Here is a 20,070-nt window from a genome sequence, read left to right as displayed (position 1 = left end):
TGGAAATGGTTTGAGTGACTTGTGTGAAGTTCCTTGACTAATCCGTGGTAGGATCAGTATTGGGACCCAGCTTCTCTAAATTAGCCTGGAACTCTTCTCACTAATCTTCGGGAACACTGATCTCCCATCATTCAAAAGATGCAGAAAGACTTCATTTCTTTCTGACTTGGATCCTATGTAAACATTCCCTAAACTGTGTGGAAAGTTTGGATAAATGGTTCCAAAATCTCTTCCAAGTCCAGCTGTCAATGCGCCAATGACCTCTGGTTGGGAATAATGGGGATGAAAGGGCGTTAGAACCAAACATACCTGGGCTTGTATCCTGACAGCCGCTTGCAAGCTGGGACCTTGGGAACGTTACTAGGTGACTCTGAGACTTCTCTTCCTTATCTGTGAAACACCTACTTCCAGGATTGTGGTGATGATTAAATAGATCATTGTATTCACAGTGCCTGGTACATCATAGGCACTGAGGAAGTGACAGTTATAATCAGTGTTATCATTAGTTAGCGGAGATTACCAATGAAGGCAGAATGAATTCTTAGGATTGGATTGAATTGGAAATTATTTTATCTCACCTCCTGCCAATAAAACATAGACTGCGCGGCTTAAAAGCAACAGAAATTATTTCTCACAGTTCTGGAGGCTGAGAAGTCCAAGAACAAAGCCTGCAGATTCTGTGCCTGGTGAGGGGGGAGCTTCTGGGTCATTGACAGCCATTATCTCCCCGTGTCCTTACATGGTGGATGGAGCCAGGGAGCTCTCTGGGGTCTTTTTTTAAGGCACTAATCTCACTCAGGAGAGCTTTACCCTCAAGACCTAATCACCTGCTAATGTTGTCACACTGGGGGTTAGGATTTCAACCTATGAATTTCGGGGAGACACAAACATATAGTCTATAACACACAGGATCCTTCTGCAACATCCTCTGACAGGTGGACATAAATTCTCTTCTTGAGAATATCCAGTGATACAGATCTCACAATTTGAAAATTACAAAACACAACATAAATGTCTCAAAATCGTTCACAGAGGATGTGCGACTTAATCAGAGATCTGGAGTTTTTTGCCTGAGAGAGAAGCAGGGGACAATATTTTAGGCCAGGAATGAAGGCACAGAGGTGGTAATGAGACAAGTTATGAATATCTGTGATTTCACTACTATGGTGCAATTACCTGCCTCATTTCAGGTTTGTCAAACCATCTAAAATAATCTACTCTGTTGAGGTGGGCACAACCATAAAATCATCTCTTGTACAATTTGACAAATGTGGTACCATAGATTTATATAACTTTGCACATAAGTTGTCTCACTTGTCTTCACACTCTCCTAGGAACTAGGAAGATATTTATATGAATTTCACATAATTCAGAAATGAAAGGTCAATGTTAAATGACTTGACAGGATGATGATAATGATGATCACCATACTGAGCACTAGTCTAAGCATTTTACATGGGCTCATTAAAAACCTGTTCAGTGGGTTCTATTATTATCCCCATTATACAGGTGAAGAGACTGAGGCACAGAGCAGATAAGTAATGTGGTCAAGGTCGCAGTTGGGAAGTGGCAGAACAAGGCTTAACCTCTAGTGACCACCCTTGAGGACCCAGTGCATTCACTCTAGAACCTGGGTCTTTTTCCTCTGGGACTTGTGCCCTTTCTTCTACGGCACCCATTCCCCTGGGCTTGAACCTGATGTTGATGTCCTTGTTACTTGCTCTTTCCCTCTTAAGGAAGAGAAGAGGAGGCTAAAGGAGGAGATTGAAAGGCGAAGGGCAGAAGCTGCTGAGAAACGGCAGAAGATGCCAGAAGATGGCTTAGCAGATGACAAGAAACCATTCAAATGTTTCACTCCCAAAGGTTCATCTCTCAAGGTATTTTTCCCCCAGAAATCCTCCTTATAATACCGCTACTGTAATATCTTAGAAACTTGATTTTAAGTTATTGATTATCCAAAGCCTTTACTCCATTTATCTTTTTGCTCCTTCGTTCAGCCATTTCACAACTTTCCTTTGTTTTCAACATATGCAAAAGAGAGAAATAAAGTGGGGAAATGTGTATCTGTTGTTTATTAGATGCTTTGGTAACATTAAAAAGGCAACCAGCGATTATCTCTGATCTCCCTGACCCATGCTCCCCAGCTGCCTCATTGCTTTGAGCAGTTGGAAAGGGAAAATTTATAAAATGGGCAAATACATTGTAAAGGTTATGCTGTTTTTCACACTTGCCAATCATTTTTTCTTTGTCATTATTAAAAGCAGGGCAGCTGGAAATGGTACCGCTCAAATTTGAAAGCTATTATAGGGGAGGAGACGAAATGCGACTTGGAAGGGTCCTTTGCCAGGATGAGTTTGGTCTTGCTACTGCCTTCATGCAGCATAGCTCCTAACTGACGTCAGACAGAAGCGCTGACAGACGAGAACGAGCGGGAAAAACTGACTTAGGGAATAATGGGTTGAGATGGGAAAAGAGCACAGACCCAAGAAAGTACTATGATCTACATTCAATCTGCCATCACTTTTAAATATATTTTCTGTTCATGAGAGTTAACATGCATTGAGCTCTTGGCACAGTTAATATATTCAGTAAGTACATGGATATATGAATGAATGGATATATGAATGAATGACTCTTCAGAGATAGGAACTTTTAACCTTTTTATTTCACCTTCATTTCCCATCAACCTTATTAGGTTACAAAGCATTGACAATGGGCAAAGCCAGTACAGAATCACAGCCAGGCTCCAGCCGGTCAATGTGTGTGTGTGTGTGTGTGTGTGTGTGTGTGTGTGTGTGTGTGTGTGTATAAATGTGTGTGAGGTTTTATCACTTGGCACACAAAAATGACAAAAAAAAAACAGTTACATTTTACAGTTATTACCTGTTTCACATGAAAATCAGCATGTTTTCTCCCTAAATAACCTCACTTACTCTTCGTGTTCTTTTGGGACCCTTCATAGTTCTGATACATCTCAAAGAAACTACTTATGGGCAAGGTCTTTTCGAGGGGGAATCCAAACGAAGCCACCAGGGAATGTTATTATTTAATAGGACTACCCCAGAAGTGAGATCTCAGAGCCAACAGAATGAGGAGCGAGCGGCTTTGTAGAGTAAGTGAGCTTCATTTACGGACACCAAAATTTGAATTTCACAGAATTTTTCTGTGTCAGAAAATATTACCCTTCTTTTGATTTTTTCCAACCATTTGACAATAGAAAACATTCTTAGTTTGTGGGCTCTGTGAAAAGCAAGGGCTGCATGTGGCCCGGGGCAAACGGGCTGTCATTTACAGACCCCTGCTGTGGAAGAAAGAGCAGAAAGTCAACACCGCTTGGTTCAGGCTACCTCCGTGCAGCCACTGGTGTCCTTTCTGTTCCCGGTCCAGGTCCTTTTGTTCCTGACTCATCGATATTGAAAGAAAACAACATTTTTAAAAAATAGATTTTTATTGATTTCAAAGGAAGGGAGAAGGTGAGATATACAGAAACATCAATGATGAGAGAGAATCATTGATCAGCTGCCTCCTACACACCCCCTACTGCAGATGGAGCCTGCAACCTGGGCATGTGCCCTTGACCAGAATCGAACCTGGGACCCTTCAGTTCACAGGCCAATGCTCTATTCACTGAGGCATACCTGCTAGGGACACATTTTCTCCTTCTACCTCCCTCTAAATCCCACCCAAACTGACCGTTCCTTGGACAATCTGGGTAACACTAGGAAAATGGTAGTGATCTAGACTTCTAATTTCTACTCTTTTTGTTCAGGAGAAACTACAATCCATCCTCCTCCTTCAAATATCTCCTCTCAACCAGGTTTTTTAACTTACTTCCCTAGTCTTTCCATCAACCAGTTAATATTGATAACTAGCTAATGGACTCCTGGGTCCCCAGGGGGCCATTTATCTACTTCCTCTAGAAGAGAGGCATGTGTGAGCAATCAGTTAAAGTAGATACATTTTCAAAAACAAAACATTTTAAACTTCTGTATCACAGAGACATGCTTTCAGAAACAGACAATTTCTTGCCTTGCACCATAGTATGTGCTTTGAAGAGCTTGTGTGACTCTGGTTTGGTTATCGGTGGGTGTCCTCTAATTTCCTAACCTGTTGCTGGTAGAAGTGGGCTTCTTGAGGTGCCACAGGAAAAAGAATTTCCTGAGCCACCCCCCACCCCCACCCCCCCCACCGCCGGGAGGATGAGGTATTGTGGAATGCTTTAATGATGAGGTAACATTAAGGGAGTTCACCTTCAGGGTCCCATCTCCCTCAGTCCCACCATGAGAAAGTCCCATGTTGTCTTCAGCAGAGCTAGGACCAAAGCCACTGTCCAGAGCCTCTGCTCCGTGTTGCAGCACAGTCCAGCCCAGCATCTGGCTGCTTAGCTTGTGTTCCAGCCGCATGGCCATGGGCCATGTGACTGCTTAAGGCCACATGGCAGGCTAGCGCGGGTCATGGAAAAGCAAGTGTCAGGAAGCAAGAGCGAAGCAAGTGGAACAAGAGAGAGAATTTCTGTCTGGGGATTTTAACCATGAGCTTATCCAATTAATCCTTCAGGATTTCGTACACTTGCAGTGGCTCCACCCCCTCTAGCCAATTATCTTTGTTTCCAGGTTAGACTGACAGGCCAACATCTTCCCTATGTCACCCCAACTTCACTGCCCATGCATCCATCTGCCCCTTTGTTGGATCCCTTTCCCCAGTGATCTGCAGGGAATGGATGAGTGGTTCTACTAGTCTATCCTACTAAAATATATTCTCTTTCAAGAATCTAATACACCATTGGGTGTTGAACTTTATGTAGTAGGTTTTCAACATAATTTATTGGTTGGTTGTTTGATAGGCTGACAAGGTTAAAGGTACGATGGATGGATGGATGGATGGATGGATGGATGGAAGGATGGATAATATTAAAAGTTTCAGTGCATTGTGTGTATTTCAGCTTATTCAACTGGGAACTTTTTTCTCCAGAAGTACACTTCTAAGTTTATATTAAAATTAAAAAAATATATAAGATTTAAGATTCTCTGCATCCCATAATCTCAGGGACACATATAGCACTTTCTTGGTCACAACTGTTTGCTAATACTGACAGGTGATGTGTGGCAGAGATCATTTCCAGCCTGGAGTTGGGTATCATAAGGAGTCAATAATATTTGCTGACTATAAAGAATATTTGGATTTAAGTGGTGCCATTTCAGTAAAATATAATGTTTGATTTAGTAGCTTTAGTTTTAGCAAAAAGAAGTTCCTAGCTTTAAAAAAAAAAAGAATATATTAAAGACGAATGAACTGCCCATCTAGTGTATATCTATCACAGTTTCTCTGGGTTTATTTTCTTGTTTCCCATTTGGGCTAATGGGGGCTTTGTGGGAGGCCTCAGCCATCACTGATGAGCTGTGCCCCAGTCTCACTCCACTCCCCACCCCCCACCCCATCTTCTACTTTCAGGGCAAATTAAGTTCAGCAATAGGCTTGACAGCTATCAAATCAGGAAACCAGGCTAAGCCCTGAGTGAATAGTTCCCAGCTCCTGGTTATCTTCCTTATTTGACCCTATTACATACCAAATATATGGTCAAAACATTGTGGAAATGTTTCTTAATCAAAGAGCATGGTACATCTGTACTCATAAAAACATGTCCTAAAGGGTAGCAGCATGTATTGTTTTTTAAACTGTTGCTAAGAAAGTAGATCTTAAAAGTTCTCATCACAAAAAGAAAAACACAATGTTGTCAGGTGATGGATATTAACTAGACTTATTGTAATGATCATTTTGCAATATATTCAAATATTGAATCATTATGTTGTACACCTGAAACTAATATAATGTTACATGTCAGTTATACCTTAATAAATAAGTAGAAAAAATTTTAAAGTATGCCAGGAGGCAAAAAATAAATTATTGCTATGGTCTTGAAATGCAATTATTTTGCCATTGATTTAAATTATTTCAAAGGCATTTTTACTCCATTTCTGTCTAGTCTTTGATTTGCCTCCAGAACTTCATATTTCTCTACACACTTTCTCTGTCCTCTGCCAATCTTACCTTCATCCGTCAACTCTCATTATCAAACACCTGATATGCATTTTCCTCTCTGGCAGAGCTGCTACGCACAGCACCCTAATTAAAACTCTTTCACAGTCCTTGGTGCTTTCCTTCACCAGGGTCAGGGACACTGTTTATGAGCTGAAAATATTAACTGTTGTTTTTTAATTCCTAGATAGAAGAGCGAGCAGAATTTTTGAATAAGTCTGTGCAGAAAAGGTAAATATGGTTGATTGTTCACTGGAGCATCACCAGCCATCATATGTATGGAAAGATTTTCTCTCATATCTTTATGTATGTGTGTGTTTATTTACTTAACAGTGGTGTCAAATCAACTCATCAAGCGGCTGTCGTCTCCAAGATTGACAGCAGACTGGAGCAATACACCAGTGCCATTGAGGTGAGCGATGTCTGCAGGGTTATGCTCAAACAGAAATCAGCTCTGATTGTGTAAATGATCATAGAAACGCTTGGGACAATAAGCAAGTCTAATAACCACATTAGTGTTAAAACATTAATAATGCTTTATTATACTTTGAACTAGTTAGAGAGAAGAACAGTAATAAAGGTAAATTATAGAAGGATTTTAAATAAGTTATTGTTTACTACCTTCAGCCTGAATATTCTTTAATGAAGGTGTTATTCTTTTAAGGAATAGGTTTGTTGATATTCAACTATGTTATTTATATGTTAGTAAGTATATCTTCTAATATTAATTCCTTATAAAATATGTTCCTATATGTAGTTAAACAGGTTCCATGTAACCTTGGTTAATCCTCATTTGCCTATAAAAACTTTTATCATCAAACAATAATAGTGATAGTATAAGTTAATATGAAGATGATTGCCAGCTAGAGTTTAATCACCATGAATTTTAAATTGATTATTTTATGCTTAAAGGACCATAGTTATATGCTTCTGTCTATTCCAACTTTTTCCCACAAAATTGACCCAGGGGTTCTACCACATTTAGAAATAATTTCTATTTCCAAGTGCCAAAGCTCTAAGAAGTAGGGTACCATTAATCAATGTGTGACCCTAGTTTTTTCTCCTTTGTGTAGACTAAGTCAGTGATTTTAGCCACCTTCTATGTCAGAACATCTGCTATGAAGGAATTGGATAAGCTTGATTTGATTTTCTCCTCTCCTTTGTACTGCAGAGTGGACATAAGTATAAAATATTCACAATCAAATAAATTATGAGGGAATAAAAATGAGATCGAATGACTTATCAAATGAATAACCAAGTCTAATACTCAAGAGTTGATTCTCACAAGATTAAATGTCCACTAAAATATAAGACAAATTGCAGATAGTTGTTTTCTGTGGTTACATTTATTATAGCTGTAATAGGGTTGATGAAGCCAAGACTATGGCTTCAGTCTTTACATGGTCCAGTGATGGTGCCGCTCACCATGGCTGACCACCTTGACCACACAGGACACAGGTTACAAAGCAGGACCAGGCGGGAAATTGCATGATTCTGGGCATGCCCATCACTACTGTGGAAAAGTATCTCAAATGCACACTTTTCTTCCTTACATCCATTCTTTCCTCCTCCCAGTATATTCTCCATGCAGTGGCCTCTCACTCTTTCAATCCTTTATCATGTCCCTGTCTCCAGTCCTTTGCATATGCTGTTCCCTCTGCATGGAATGGTGTTTGTGCCTCCTTTTACCTAGCCACTTCCAAGTCTTCCATCAACCTGGGTTTAAATGTCACTTCCTCAGAGTAGCCTTCTTTGCTCCCTATTACATTATTATTATTCCCCTATTGTGTGCTCCTTTGGCATGCTTTATGACACTACATTTATCTTTCATAACACACCGAAATGTGAAATAAGTACTTATGTCATCAATTACTATCTTCCTGTCCTGTTAAAATGGAAGTCCACTTCAGCTTACAGAGCAGACTGTCTTATTTTGGGTACCACTATAACACCAGAGCCGAGACAGTGCCCTGCACACAGTCGGCACTTAGGTATCTGTTGAAGAAATGAAGTAGAATATCACTTTAACAATAAATGGCATCCCAATAAAAAGCATATTTCATTTTTGAAAGACCCTCTGATCTAGATCTCAGGGTGGATTTTTTGGTACATGTGTCATCAGAATGCAGTTTTACAACAGAAATGACTCATTTTTGGCGAAGGCATTTAGACAATTACTCTTTTAAATGATACTGTCGAGGAAGAGAGTACTTGACAAGAACAAACTTAGACTTGTATGCATGCCTATAAGCACAACCAACAGACGCAAGACACTGGGGGCTGAGGGACGAGGGCAAGTGTGACGGGTGGGGTGGGGGAGGCCGGGGGGAGGTCAGTGGGGGTAAAAAAAAAAGGAGACATATGTACTACTATTTGTAATACCTTAAACAATAAAATTAAATTAAATAAAAAAGAAAAAAAAAAACTTAGCACCAATCCTAAAGCTAATCCACACACTCCAGGGGACAAAAGCTGCAAAACCTATGAAGCCAGCAGCCTCAGATCTTCCTGTTCCTGCTGAGGGTGTTCGAAATATCAAGAGCATGTGGGAGAAAGGGAATGTGTTTTCATCCCCCACCGCATCAGGCACGCCAAACAAGGTGAGCTCCGGAGTTCTGTCTTTTAATTTTGGAGGGTGGGTTTCTTTTCCTTTTCTTCTTAGTAAACCACATTAGCTCGTTATAAAAGCAGTGGAGAAGGTGTAATTCTTACTTTCTTTTGCAACAACCATAAAAGCAAGCTCACAGATGCTAGACAGTGTGTACCCTTCGCTCTGGCCACTTTCCTCTAAATTGAGTTCTTGAAATTAATCATCAACCTTGGGTTGGGGTGGGATGGGGTGGGGTGAGGTGCGGGGGCAAGCAAACCAAATAACATTCTTTAAATATCAAGTTTAAGGTTCATTTTACTCAAAATATTGATTATAACAAGCAATCATTAATTGGCGTTATGGGATGGTTCTATGAAATAACATGCGATAGTATTATTTGAGGTTTCTTTGAAGATTTCTTTCCAGGTAAAGTTTGTCTTTTTCTTTAACATTGGATGATGGACTCCTTGCAGGAAACTGCTGGCTTGAAGGTGGGGGTTTCCAGCCGCATCAATGAATGGCTAACTAAAACCCCAGACGGAAACAGGTCACCTGCTCCCAAACCTTCGGTAAGTAGCTCCAGGTTTTCTGAATTTCCTTGATCTCTCAGCTTCCAGCAGCTGGAGAAAACAGGCTATTGGTCTGTTTGCCTGAGAAAGACAGTGCTCCTGTTCTCTGCTGTCCTTGCTGAGTAACAAACAAGGAGGGGTTCAGATTTAGAGAGAACAGCCCCAAGCAGCTGCCCCACAATCGCCCAGAGGCAGTAGTTAACCAGAACTCCGAGGCTGTTCAAATTTACACTCTTTACTGGTCTGTGTGTTTAGCTCCTATTCTATAAATTACGGCTAGGAATTTGAAAATGAAAATGTCAAATTATCTTGGCCACTTCTCTGTCAAAGGCACCCTTAAACTTATTCCCCAAAGAAAGTGTATATTGGCTATTTTGAACCCATGGTTTCTAATTTGCCTAATTTATGTAACTTTATACCAAAAAAATACCATTTTTAGGTAGTTGTTGAAGTAATTGCCATAATTTTTTTTTTTGTCAACACCTCCAAAGAAAAACCATTTTGAAAAACACAGTGAAACTGGAAACTATAAAAGCTTGTTATTTTGGGAAATCTAAATTTTTCTTAATATTTATTGAGTGTGACTATTTTACTATAAAAATGTTCTTTTAACCTTTTCATTGAATGTATATGGTAATTGCCTTGCATTTATCATTATGATAAAGAGCCTTATTAAGCTCCTACTGTACATTGGTGAGCTTTCTCTGTTAAGCTGGCTTTTATATATTTCTTGGGGCCCAAAGGAGCAGAGACTCAACTGTCCTAACTATCCCATTGCAGAGATAGAATAGCGCTTTCCAAATCCTAGACCTCTGTGCCACTGAGCATTTAATTGTATCCAGTGACTCCATATTTAATCTCCAAAGTCACTAGAGGTTATCAATTCCAATTTAAGAAGAAAAAACGGAAATATTGTCTACACTTCTTGGATGCAACCCCTGATAGTCACCTAATTAATAGTCAGGATTTTTTGCATAAGGGCTCACATGAGGTGTAAAACTAATGTAAACCCAATTTACAATCGGAAAGTCTTTATATATTGAAAAATATATATTTTCCCCTCTCCTGGTAGGTAGAGGGGAGGGAAGCTATAGAAGGCGAGAGTCGAGGGGAGGGGTCATACCCACAAGGTGAATGCTCTCTAGTGCCCCGCACCCAAGGTGACATATAGAGTAGAAGTTATTTTTTATTGAAATTTATGTAAATTTTGTGGCCCCAGACCAGTGATTATTAACCTTTTTGAATTATGGAGCCTTTTGAAAACCTATGAATCTGAGGCCCTTCTCCCCTAATAACATGTATATCACTCAACTTCCTGAAGTTCATGGACCCACTGAAGAACTCTCAAAATAGCAACGAGAAAGAGAGGAAGGTGTGTTTTCCTCTTTGGTGAATGTGGCACATTGCTAGAGAACCTGGTCACTTTTTTGTGTTTATTTTATTTGTGACATACTTCATTTCTGTACCAGATTTTACCAAGCCTATCACCGTCTATGTCGTCCTAATAGGAGCGTTAAAAAAAAATTCAACTCAGTTATTATGTCAAGGCTTCCACAAAAAGCCCCATTCTCTGGGGTAACTGATAGCATCATAAAAACGGCAGGACAGAAAGGTCTGACAGGGAAATTGCAAAAGCATTGCCTGCTTTACCTACTAGTTAGTGACTGATTTGCTAGACCAGTGGTCGGCAAACTCATTAGTCAACAGAGCCAAATATGAACAGTACAACGATTGAAATTTCTTTTGAAAGCCGAAAACCGACTTCTGCGCATGGGCCACGAAGTTTCAATCACACTGTACATGCGCACCCGCACGTGGTATTTTGTGGAAGAGCCACACTCAAGGGGCCAAAGAGCCGCATGTGGCTCGCGAGCCGCGGTTTGCCAACCACTGTGCTAGACCATCTCCTAGAGGACAGAAGAAAAGGAAAGGAGAGTGGCAGTTCACACAGGTTGTAGTGATCTCTTTTCCTATGACCCATTGGATTTTGCCAACTAGGGTAACTTCCTGAGTGAAGGCCAGATTGGAGGAAAGCAGTATGTAGTTGTTGTTGTAAATGAAAAGCTAGTATGAGTAGACTTAAGCAACGTTCAGCTTTGTGCCCAGTTCATGGGTGACAGAGCCAGCTCTTGTCAAGATCTGAAGAGCAGCATGGCAGTCTCTCTGGGAAAGGATGTGACCTGGACGCAGGAAGGCAGGAGGGTAACTCAGACACTATAGATCCAGCAGAAAAAGAGGACATTTCCGAGCTGCAGACAGGCCTAGAAGATACATAAAACTTGGCTGGCCAAAGGTTAAGTCCAGGAATGCAGCCTAAAAAGGCAGGTCAAGCAAGGATCTTGCCTGGGTCTTATCAGGGGTCTCACACGGGTGGCCTGCAGCTAAGCTGTGTATAGTTTGGCCCACAGCATTATACTTTATTTTCCTTTTAAAAATTGTAATTTGAATACATTTTTGAAGTGTGGAGGCATGTACTCTGGAATTGGTTGATTCCCACTTTTCCTTATTTGTTTACAACAAGACTTTTCAGGCCTTTGAGCTTCCAGCCTGGCCCTTCATGGCAGGCCTCTGAGTTTGACACCTTTGGGTCCCCAGCCATACTGACCCTGAGCTCTGAGCCCAGGATGTTAGAGGGTTACCTAAAGACAACAGCAAACAGAGGTCCCCGAAGGTGCCATCTGAGTTTGGACCGCAGGTGATTTATTCTCTGCCCCTTGCTTATATTACTTGGTGCATATGGCTAGAGAGGAAAGCCATGTGTTTGTGTTTGCAGATGTGTGGCATGTGGCCATTGAAGAAAAACAGAGGGAGGTTCTTTCACCGAAATGGTCCTCACCCAGTGAAACCTCAAGAAGAAGGAAATTAGTGTTTCCTTTGAGATCAGTGTTTAGTTCCAAAACTCACTGGACAGAACAACCATCCTTTACCAAGTTGTATAATAATTTCCAAATATGCTAGGAAGTAAACGTGCTCAAAATAGTTTGTCAAACCAATATTATTTGGGGGTCCCTGAAAATTAACTTATTTAAAAGCAAACATTGATTTACATCTGATCCCTTCCTGGGACACCAATTTGCTATTTGTGGGCAGAATTTATGGGATTTCGGTGTAACTTTGTACCCAGAATTCAATTCTGAGTATGCCTGTTTTAGCTGGTTTGTCTGTTCTTTGTGTCTAAATTAAAATGCTAATTTGTCTTTCTTTTTGTTTAAAAAAACAACAACAACAACCATGTCTTTCTCAGCTGAATTCTCTTCTTCATTCTTTGATCTCTGGTTGACTGGAAACCTGCTTCTCCTGCCTTCATTTCTCCCTCTTCTTCCAGACTGGGTCTTTGTCTAAAATGTAGTCTGGTCAGGTAATTGCGTTTCTATTTCCCCTTTGATTTAAAATGCCAACTTACCACTTGGATGTTCATATTTTCTTAAAAGAGGCTCTTTAATTGATCTCAAAAGATTCATAGGTAAGATTTAAGGGAACTACAGTCCATTTTCTTCTGTAGAACATTCATGTGAAAGAAAAATATTTGTCTTCTATGAATCAAATAAATAAAGTAATAATAGCCACTTTCCAGAGCTCCCATCATCATGTGCCTAATTATAGTTTCCAAAACTTTAAAACAGTCTTCCAGACAATTTGGCAGCTTCTCCCTACATTGGCAAATGTAGTGGAACCCTTCAAAAACCATCTGATTTGTTGCTTACTGGTTCCAAGTTAAATAGGTGTAGCTCTCTAATAGGATATCAGGAATTCATGCCACAATGGAACTCCAGAAACTCAGTAGGATTAAGGCAAATCTGAAATGCAAAAAATAAAAAATTAAAAAAAATTAAAATTCAAAATCTGAAATGCTTCACATGGTGCATTTAACTAGTGCACTCCCAGTGTTGAGCCCTCCATACTACCTGTCAAATATGCCCATTTAGACTGGTGTCCATGGATAAATGCAATTGCTGTTCACTTTGCCTTCCTAATGAGAAAAGGATGTGCCAAAGTAAACATGACTATTTCAGTTAAAACACATTTATTTTCTACAAACTGCCTTTTGCCAAGTACTAATAGAAGCACACGCTGGAAGAAAAGTAAATGGAAACAGAAATGTGGGTCCTTGTCCAAACCAAATTAATTCCGAGGTAGCAAATAAAGAATCAAAGCTATATAACTGTTTTCTCCCCAAGATTTCCACATGTTCTCACATATGTTATTAAGTGTCAGTTTCTCTTATGGGTACAATTTGTGGTCAGTGTTTACTTTGATGGGGCTAGGTCCTACCGATGCACTTCTGAATTATCCGCTCACTCCGCAGGAAACACAAAATGACTTTAGTCTGAGGAAAGTGCCATTAGAAGTTTGATGCAGATTTCCTACTGCACAGAGGTGTGGGGGGAAGGGGTTAATACCCCTAACCCCCACATTGTTCAAGAGTCAATTGTATTTAAAACTATATTCACTTCTAAGAGCATAGAAAGTTAAAAATAGGCTATATTATTTTAAATATGCTTGTATTCCAATTTTACTGATTCATAAGCAATAAGTCCTTGGTGAAGAATAGGACCTAAATGCTGGATAGTTCCAGCCCATTCTCATATCATAACGCAGGTCCAGGTCTATTATAAAAACAATGGCTAATGATCCTTTCAATGCCATCCATTTCTGATCACTAGGATAAAGTGTATTAATAAGAAATCAATTCAAACAAACAAACACAGATGTGGTGATTTATTTAGACCTGGCAGAAAATACACATGGCCATGTATTAATTTTTTCTGCTTTCTCTTCATTAGGATTTGAGGCCAGGAGACGTATCTGGCAAGCGGAATCTCTGGGAAAAGCAATCCGTGGATAAGGTCACAACCCCTGCCAAGGTAATGTCAGTCCAAATGTTTATATAGTCCCCTTTTGGAGTAGAGAATGTCAGCTGTCCATTGTGCATCGTCATATGTATAATGGGGCCCCTCTAGATAACATTCCCCTGAGCCAGGGTTCTGGGACGTGGAGTAAAGATATGATCTGGAATGGTAGGACTCAGAGAACACCACTCACATACGACACAGCAGGAATGGTGGCACTCCCCGGAATTGTGCAGCATGGTGGCACAAGGTGGGAGGGTGACAGGGTGAGTCTTCACACGCACTGCCCCCTCCTTCTTGATCTAGCCCAAAAACTCTTCCTACAGTAATCTATACTAATAAAAGCATAGGTGGTCCTCGCACCCTCGTGCGATGCCCTCACGTCATCACAAGATGGCCGCCACAATGGAAGGGCAGTTAGGGATGACCAGGCCAGCAGGGGATGGCAGTTGGGGGCCATCAGGCCAGCAGGGGAGGGCAGTTGGGGGCAAGATCAGGCCGGCAGGGGAGGGCAGTTGGGGGCAATCAGGCCTGCAGGGGAGGGCAGTTGGGGCGAGATCAGGCCGGCAGGGGAGGGCAGTTGGGGGCAACCAGGCCTGGAGGGAGGGCAGTTGGGGGCGATCAGGCTGGCAGGGGAGGGCAGTTGGGGGTGATCAGACCAGCAGGGGAGGGCAGTTGGGGGCGATCAGGCTGGCAGGGGAGCAATTAGGCATCAATCAGGCTGACAGGGGAGCGATTAGAGGGCGATCAGGCTGGCAGGCAGAAGCGGTTAGGAGCCAGCAGTCCTGGGTTGTGAGAGGGATGTCCGAGGGGTCCTAAATTGCAGGCTGGGCTGAGGGACACCCTGCCCCCCATGCACGAATTTCGTGCACTGGGCCTCTAGTAATTCTATAATCACTAGGACCACAGCTGAGGTTATGAGGTAGTAGAGTAGGTAGCTCCTTTGTTCCAAAATGTCAGACTCACTACATGTCATGCAGTGATTCATTTGAAATGAAAACACACAACACATTTGAAAATGCAGATTCACAATACTACATTCGGCCATCTGTGTCCTCAGGTTCTGCATCTGTGGATTCAACCAACAACAGATTCAACCAACCTCAGACCAAAAATATTTGAAAAACATTACATTGTTGCTAATGTATACTATGCAGTTAGGCCTATGATGGTTGCTTCTGTATTGAACATGTACAGACTTTTTTCTTATCATTATTCCCTAAACAATACAGTATAACAATTATTTATATAGAATTAAAATTGTACTAGGTATTATAAGTCATCGAGAGATGATTTCAGGTATTTGGCTTATATGCAACTAATAAGTCATTTTCTGTAAAGCACTGGAGTGTCCACAGATTTTGGTGTCCATGGGGGCCTGGAACCAATCCCCCTAAGATACTGAGGGATGACTGTACTTTAATATTTGTGAACACCTCAGCAAGGATTTTTAGCAGCTAACTGGGGAAAAGAAATGATATACAAGTAAGACTATGAGTCAAATGTCAGATAAGTCTCAAGAGTAGGGATAGAAGTACAGGAGGGAGGAAATAAAGAACAGAAGAAACCTAAAGGTAAGCATAGTCCACTTCACCCTCCTGCCTTGTCACGGCCGAGATTGTCATTCCATCATGTGTGCCTGTTCTGGAATGCACACTATAGATTCCTGGCCCTTAGAGTGGTGTTAAAAATAAAACTGCCTCTGAATGCCCTGAGCAAGGCTAAAGATCAAGATAGAGAAAAGGTAATACAAAGAAGAAAGAGAGGAAGGAAAGAAAGAAAGAAAAAAGGGAGGAAGGGAAGGGAAGGGGGAAGGGGAAAGGGGCAAGTGGGAAAGGGGGAAGGGGAAAGAGAAGGGGAAGGGAGAGGGGAGGGGAGGGAAGAGGAGGGGAAGGGAGAGGAGGGAAGGGTGAAAAAAATCAACAGGAGAAAGACTAAGAGGAGCATATTTGAATAGAATGCCAACAATAATCCTCCCTTTCATAAATATTTATTCCTGCCATATTATAATTCTTTTTTTTCTTCTTCTTCTGACATAAACATCTGGCTGAAACACTGTGGCCTGCCGATTTAAAGCTCTCTTCTCTTAACAGGTTTGAGACAGTTCAAGAAAGAAGCCAGAGTAGCCACTCAAGATGCTGGACCAGCTCAGCTGAAGAGGGCTAATGTGCTCTGTTTTATATTTATGTTGATTTACTAAATTGGGTTAATCTCCTTTTGTTTTATTTTTCATTATCCCAGTAAGCCCATGTATATTATCACTATATTTAATAATCACAGTCTAGAGAAGTTCATGGTAAAAGTACTGCCTTTGCACAGGAGCCTGTTTCTAAAGAAACCCATGCTGTGAAATAGAGACTTTCTACTGATCATCATAACTCTGCCTGAACGGTGACACCAACCACGTCGGAAGTCGAGCAGAAGGAGGTTCAAGCTGGAAATTTGCCTGAGGAATGTGTGCAGTGTCCAGAAAAACAAACCATAGTGGGGTTTGGGTTTTTTTGTTTTTTTGTTTTAAATACAGAAGTCATGTTGTTTCTGCACTTTAGAATAAAGCATGGAAGAAATGATCTTAGTAGGCAATTGTAACACTTTCTGAAAGTAATGCATTTCAGATTTGAGATTCTGCAATGATGATTGTCTTTTTTTTAAAACGTACTGTTAAGGTATTACTTTTTTCATGCTGATGATTATCTAAATTGGATGATGATGTTAGAAGACAGTGGTACTGATTTCTTTAGGTTGGTTGCTTTGTGGATTTCTTTGGTAGTGATAGTGAACCACATTTTAGATGACCTGATCATGTATGTATGTGCATACACGTATACAAACACACTAATGGTAGAAAGCTTCTTTTATGTGCTAGACTATTATATTTAGCAAGTATGTCCTTGTAACTAGCCAATATCACAGCTTTTCAAAAATTAAAAATCACATTATATTAATATTCATATTTGCCAATAGAGACATGGCAGAATAGGTATCAATATATCTTCAATGTCCAATAAATAAACTGTAAGAAAAAAGAGAGATTCAAAATGTCAAAATGAATTGACATTTTCTATAAAACATAGTATTTAGCTTATAATGAAAAGCAATCTTGAAGTCAATGTGATTTTACTAAATCTACCATCTGGATCAAACTCAAAGCTTGCTGAGAACTTTATTTTGTTAGCAATCAAATTCACAATAGGTTGGCCTAGAGGATATCTGAGGTCTCTTCTTTGTCTAAAATTTAAAGACGAGAATTTTAGTGACAAGATCGTCCAGATTGAAATTCCATGTATGGGTATGCAAAGACCAGCTTTGGCTAATGTCTGGAAGCAGAAAAGAAAAGTAAGCAAATTCCAGTATTTAAGAGTCATTCTTCTTTATTATAGTCCTTCCATCTTTATTATACTAAACCATTTTTTAAATTAAAAGTTTCTACTTTTATTAGTCATTGGTACTTGTCATAAGTTGACAAGGTATTGAACTTTCAAAAAATATATGTAACTTTTAGTAGTTTTACTATTTTCCCCAAGAGTCTTTATCAAATCATCTTTTTTATACACGTAATCTAGACATCAAATCTTACTTTAGCTTATAAGTGTTCATCTATTCTTCACAATAGATGATAAAAAGAGTACTCCTCTGTCTTGGCAATATGTTTTAGCATAGAGATATATAGGATAGTTCTATAAACTTATACCTCATTTGACTTAACCAAAAGTGTCCTACTCTCAATTTCTACCACAATGAGGGAGCCTCACAAACGACTATTTTCTAACCTTCAGTATTTCCCTGGAAGAGCTAGCCAGGGCAGGCTGACATGAGCAGTGACTACTGCCTTGCAGAGTCTGTTTTTCTCAAAGATCAGTAGAGTAGCTGAATTCTCTAGCTTTCAGCACACCTGGGCCAAAGGAAGGAAAACCACCAAGATTGCACAAGTCATCCACCATGACAGAATAGATATGAGTCTATGATAACCTAGAACCCACATGTAGTGCCTGACTTAGCATTGACTCCCATCACTGGAGTGAAATGGATCGAAGTTTGAATTAAGGCCCATGGCAATATAACAGTACTTTGTTGTACTTTTGAACAAGAGCTTCTCCTGATCACTAGTATATATATTTTTTTCTAGAAAGTCTAAAGTTGAGAAGAGAATATATCGATCCTGACTTTTATTCCAATATTTGGATGGAATAAGTTTTAGGGTAGAATTTTGTTCCATTTGGATTTAATCTTTTGAAAAAAATAAATCCCATGTTTACTTGTTTGATTACAATTCTCTGCCTTATCTTTAAGAGGTAAAACTGCAAGGTGACTAGCATGTTCTGTGAATCTGCCATTCCTAAAAATTTTATATAAACACTTGATGTTTTTCACTGATAACTGATCGCTGCAATAAGTATATATTGTGAAAATGCATCCACAATAAATGGAATTCCTCCAAATGCCATTGCCTCACTTGTTTTTTATGTGCCATATTGGTTATAGGAGTTATATTGGTTGTAATAAAGATGACAGCAGAGCAAAATGTATTCTTCAGGTTGAATCTTGGTTTCGCCCTTTAAAGAAGAAAAGCCATTTCGTATTTTGTAAAAACTTACTATGGGCATTTTTCTTCTAACAACTCACCAAATATGTGTGGAAAACATTGAAAAGAGAGATTTTAAAAATTCTTCTTTAAAAGAAATTATCAAATGTTCCTCCATCCTCCTTCTCAATCCCAGTATTGTCACACACCACCTTTCTTGCTCCTAAGATGGCAGTACTATTTCCCCAAAGGCAGTTTCTTTTATAGTAGAAATACCCATTAAACATATACCCTTTGTTTGCAGGATATTACTATTAGCAAGGCAATGGCAATTACATTTAAATCCTAAGATGTGTCTACCTAGTAATTTTGCATATTTATATAGCACTACTTGGTCTGAAATCTGAGGTTTTTCTCATAAAGGTTTTAAATAGTGAGTTGAGAGCTCCTGCGCCGTCCCTAAATCCTGCCCATAGGAGTGACAAAATTAACTAAGTTACTGTAATTTAAAAAATATTTAGCACTTTTTTACTTCTATGTCCTACCTAGCAACATGGGCGATGGAAATAAGTTTAGACAATAAGATAGTTGTCATCAAAGTTAATTCACAAAATTAAGCAATGTAAAGAATACAACCTGTAATACTAATACCAAGATGATGGAAATAGAGATGGATAAAAATTAATTTTACAATGTGCATATTCAGAGTATAATATAGTCTCTTGTGTGATGTAGAAGCAGGTGTATTGCAGGCTTTTTCATATCTTTACTTGCATGGAGGAATGGATAGGAAAAAAAAGAATATGTATTCTTCCACAAAAGAAAGATGACTTAATCAGGTCTTAATTTGAATGCTGTCAAGCTTCTTATTCACGTTGTCCAAACATTCTATATTCTTACTGATTTTTGTGTTCCTTTGTTCTATTACTGAGAAAAAATATAAAAATATCCCACTGTGATTATGGATTTGCCTATTTCTCCTTATAATTTTGTTAATATTGTTTTCCATATTTTAAGGTCATGTTTTAGGTACATATACAAATCTAGGATTATATATTCCTAGTGAATAAAATATTTTATCCTTGTGAAATGAATTTATGGCTAGCAAAGATTTTTGCCTCTTTATTTTTTCTATTCTTAATATTACTACAGGGGCTTTCTTTTGGTTAGCACTTGCACAATATAACTTTTCCACCCCTTTACTTTCAACCATTGTATATCCTTTAATTTCAGATGTATGTCTTTGAAAATTATATGGTTTGAGTTTGGGTTTTAATCCAGTCTGATCATCTTTGAGCTTTAACTGGAGTATTTAGCCCTTTTATATTTAATGTAATTACTGATATTTTTGCATTTAAGTAGCATCCTAGTTATGTGCCACCTGTTGCTTTCTCTCGCGCGCCTTTGTGCCTGGATTTCTTCTGCTTCCAAGCGTGTGCTGATCTACAAGAGTCAGCTGAGAGGGTGGGCTAGACTTTTGGCAAACCAATGGGGCTAGAGGGC

The 20,070-nt window shown here is 39.6% G+C and overlaps 1 protein-coding gene across 5 annotated transcripts in view; it reads left to right on the top strand.

Moving 5' to 3' along the window:
- The window catches only part of CALD1 (caldesmon 1), a 225,148-nt gene extending 206,659 nt beyond the window's left edge, over positions 1-18,489 (top strand). For all 5 annotated transcript variants that reach the window (XM_079786324.1, XM_079786326.1, XM_079786323.1 and 2 more), the window contains 7 exons: positions 1,737-1,877; positions 6,224-6,267; positions 6,370-6,448; positions 8,499-8,636; positions 9,100-9,195; positions 13,980-14,060; positions 16,139-18,489. In XM_079786324.1, the coding sequence (XP_079642450.1) occupies positions 1,737-1,877; positions 6,224-6,267; positions 6,370-6,448; positions 8,499-8,636; positions 9,100-9,195; positions 13,980-14,060; positions 16,139-16,144 (585 nt within the window). In that variant the 3' untranslated portion in view covers positions 16,145-18,489. The remainder of the gene's footprint in view (positions 1-1,736; positions 1,878-6,223; positions 6,268-6,369; positions 6,449-8,498; positions 8,637-9,099; positions 9,196-13,979; positions 14,061-16,138) is intronic.
- Positions 18,490-20,070: the final 1,581 nt, after the last annotated feature.

This window comes from Cnephaeus nilssonii (assembly GCF_951640355.1).
Source record: "Cnephaeus nilssonii genome assembly, chromosome: 12".
Taxonomy (NCBI): Eukaryota; Metazoa; Chordata; class Mammalia; order Chiroptera; family Vespertilionidae; genus Cnephaeus; species Cnephaeus nilssonii.
The sequence above is the reverse complement of the archived record's forward strand: the minus strand, read 5'-3'. Positions and strand labels throughout refer to the sequence as shown.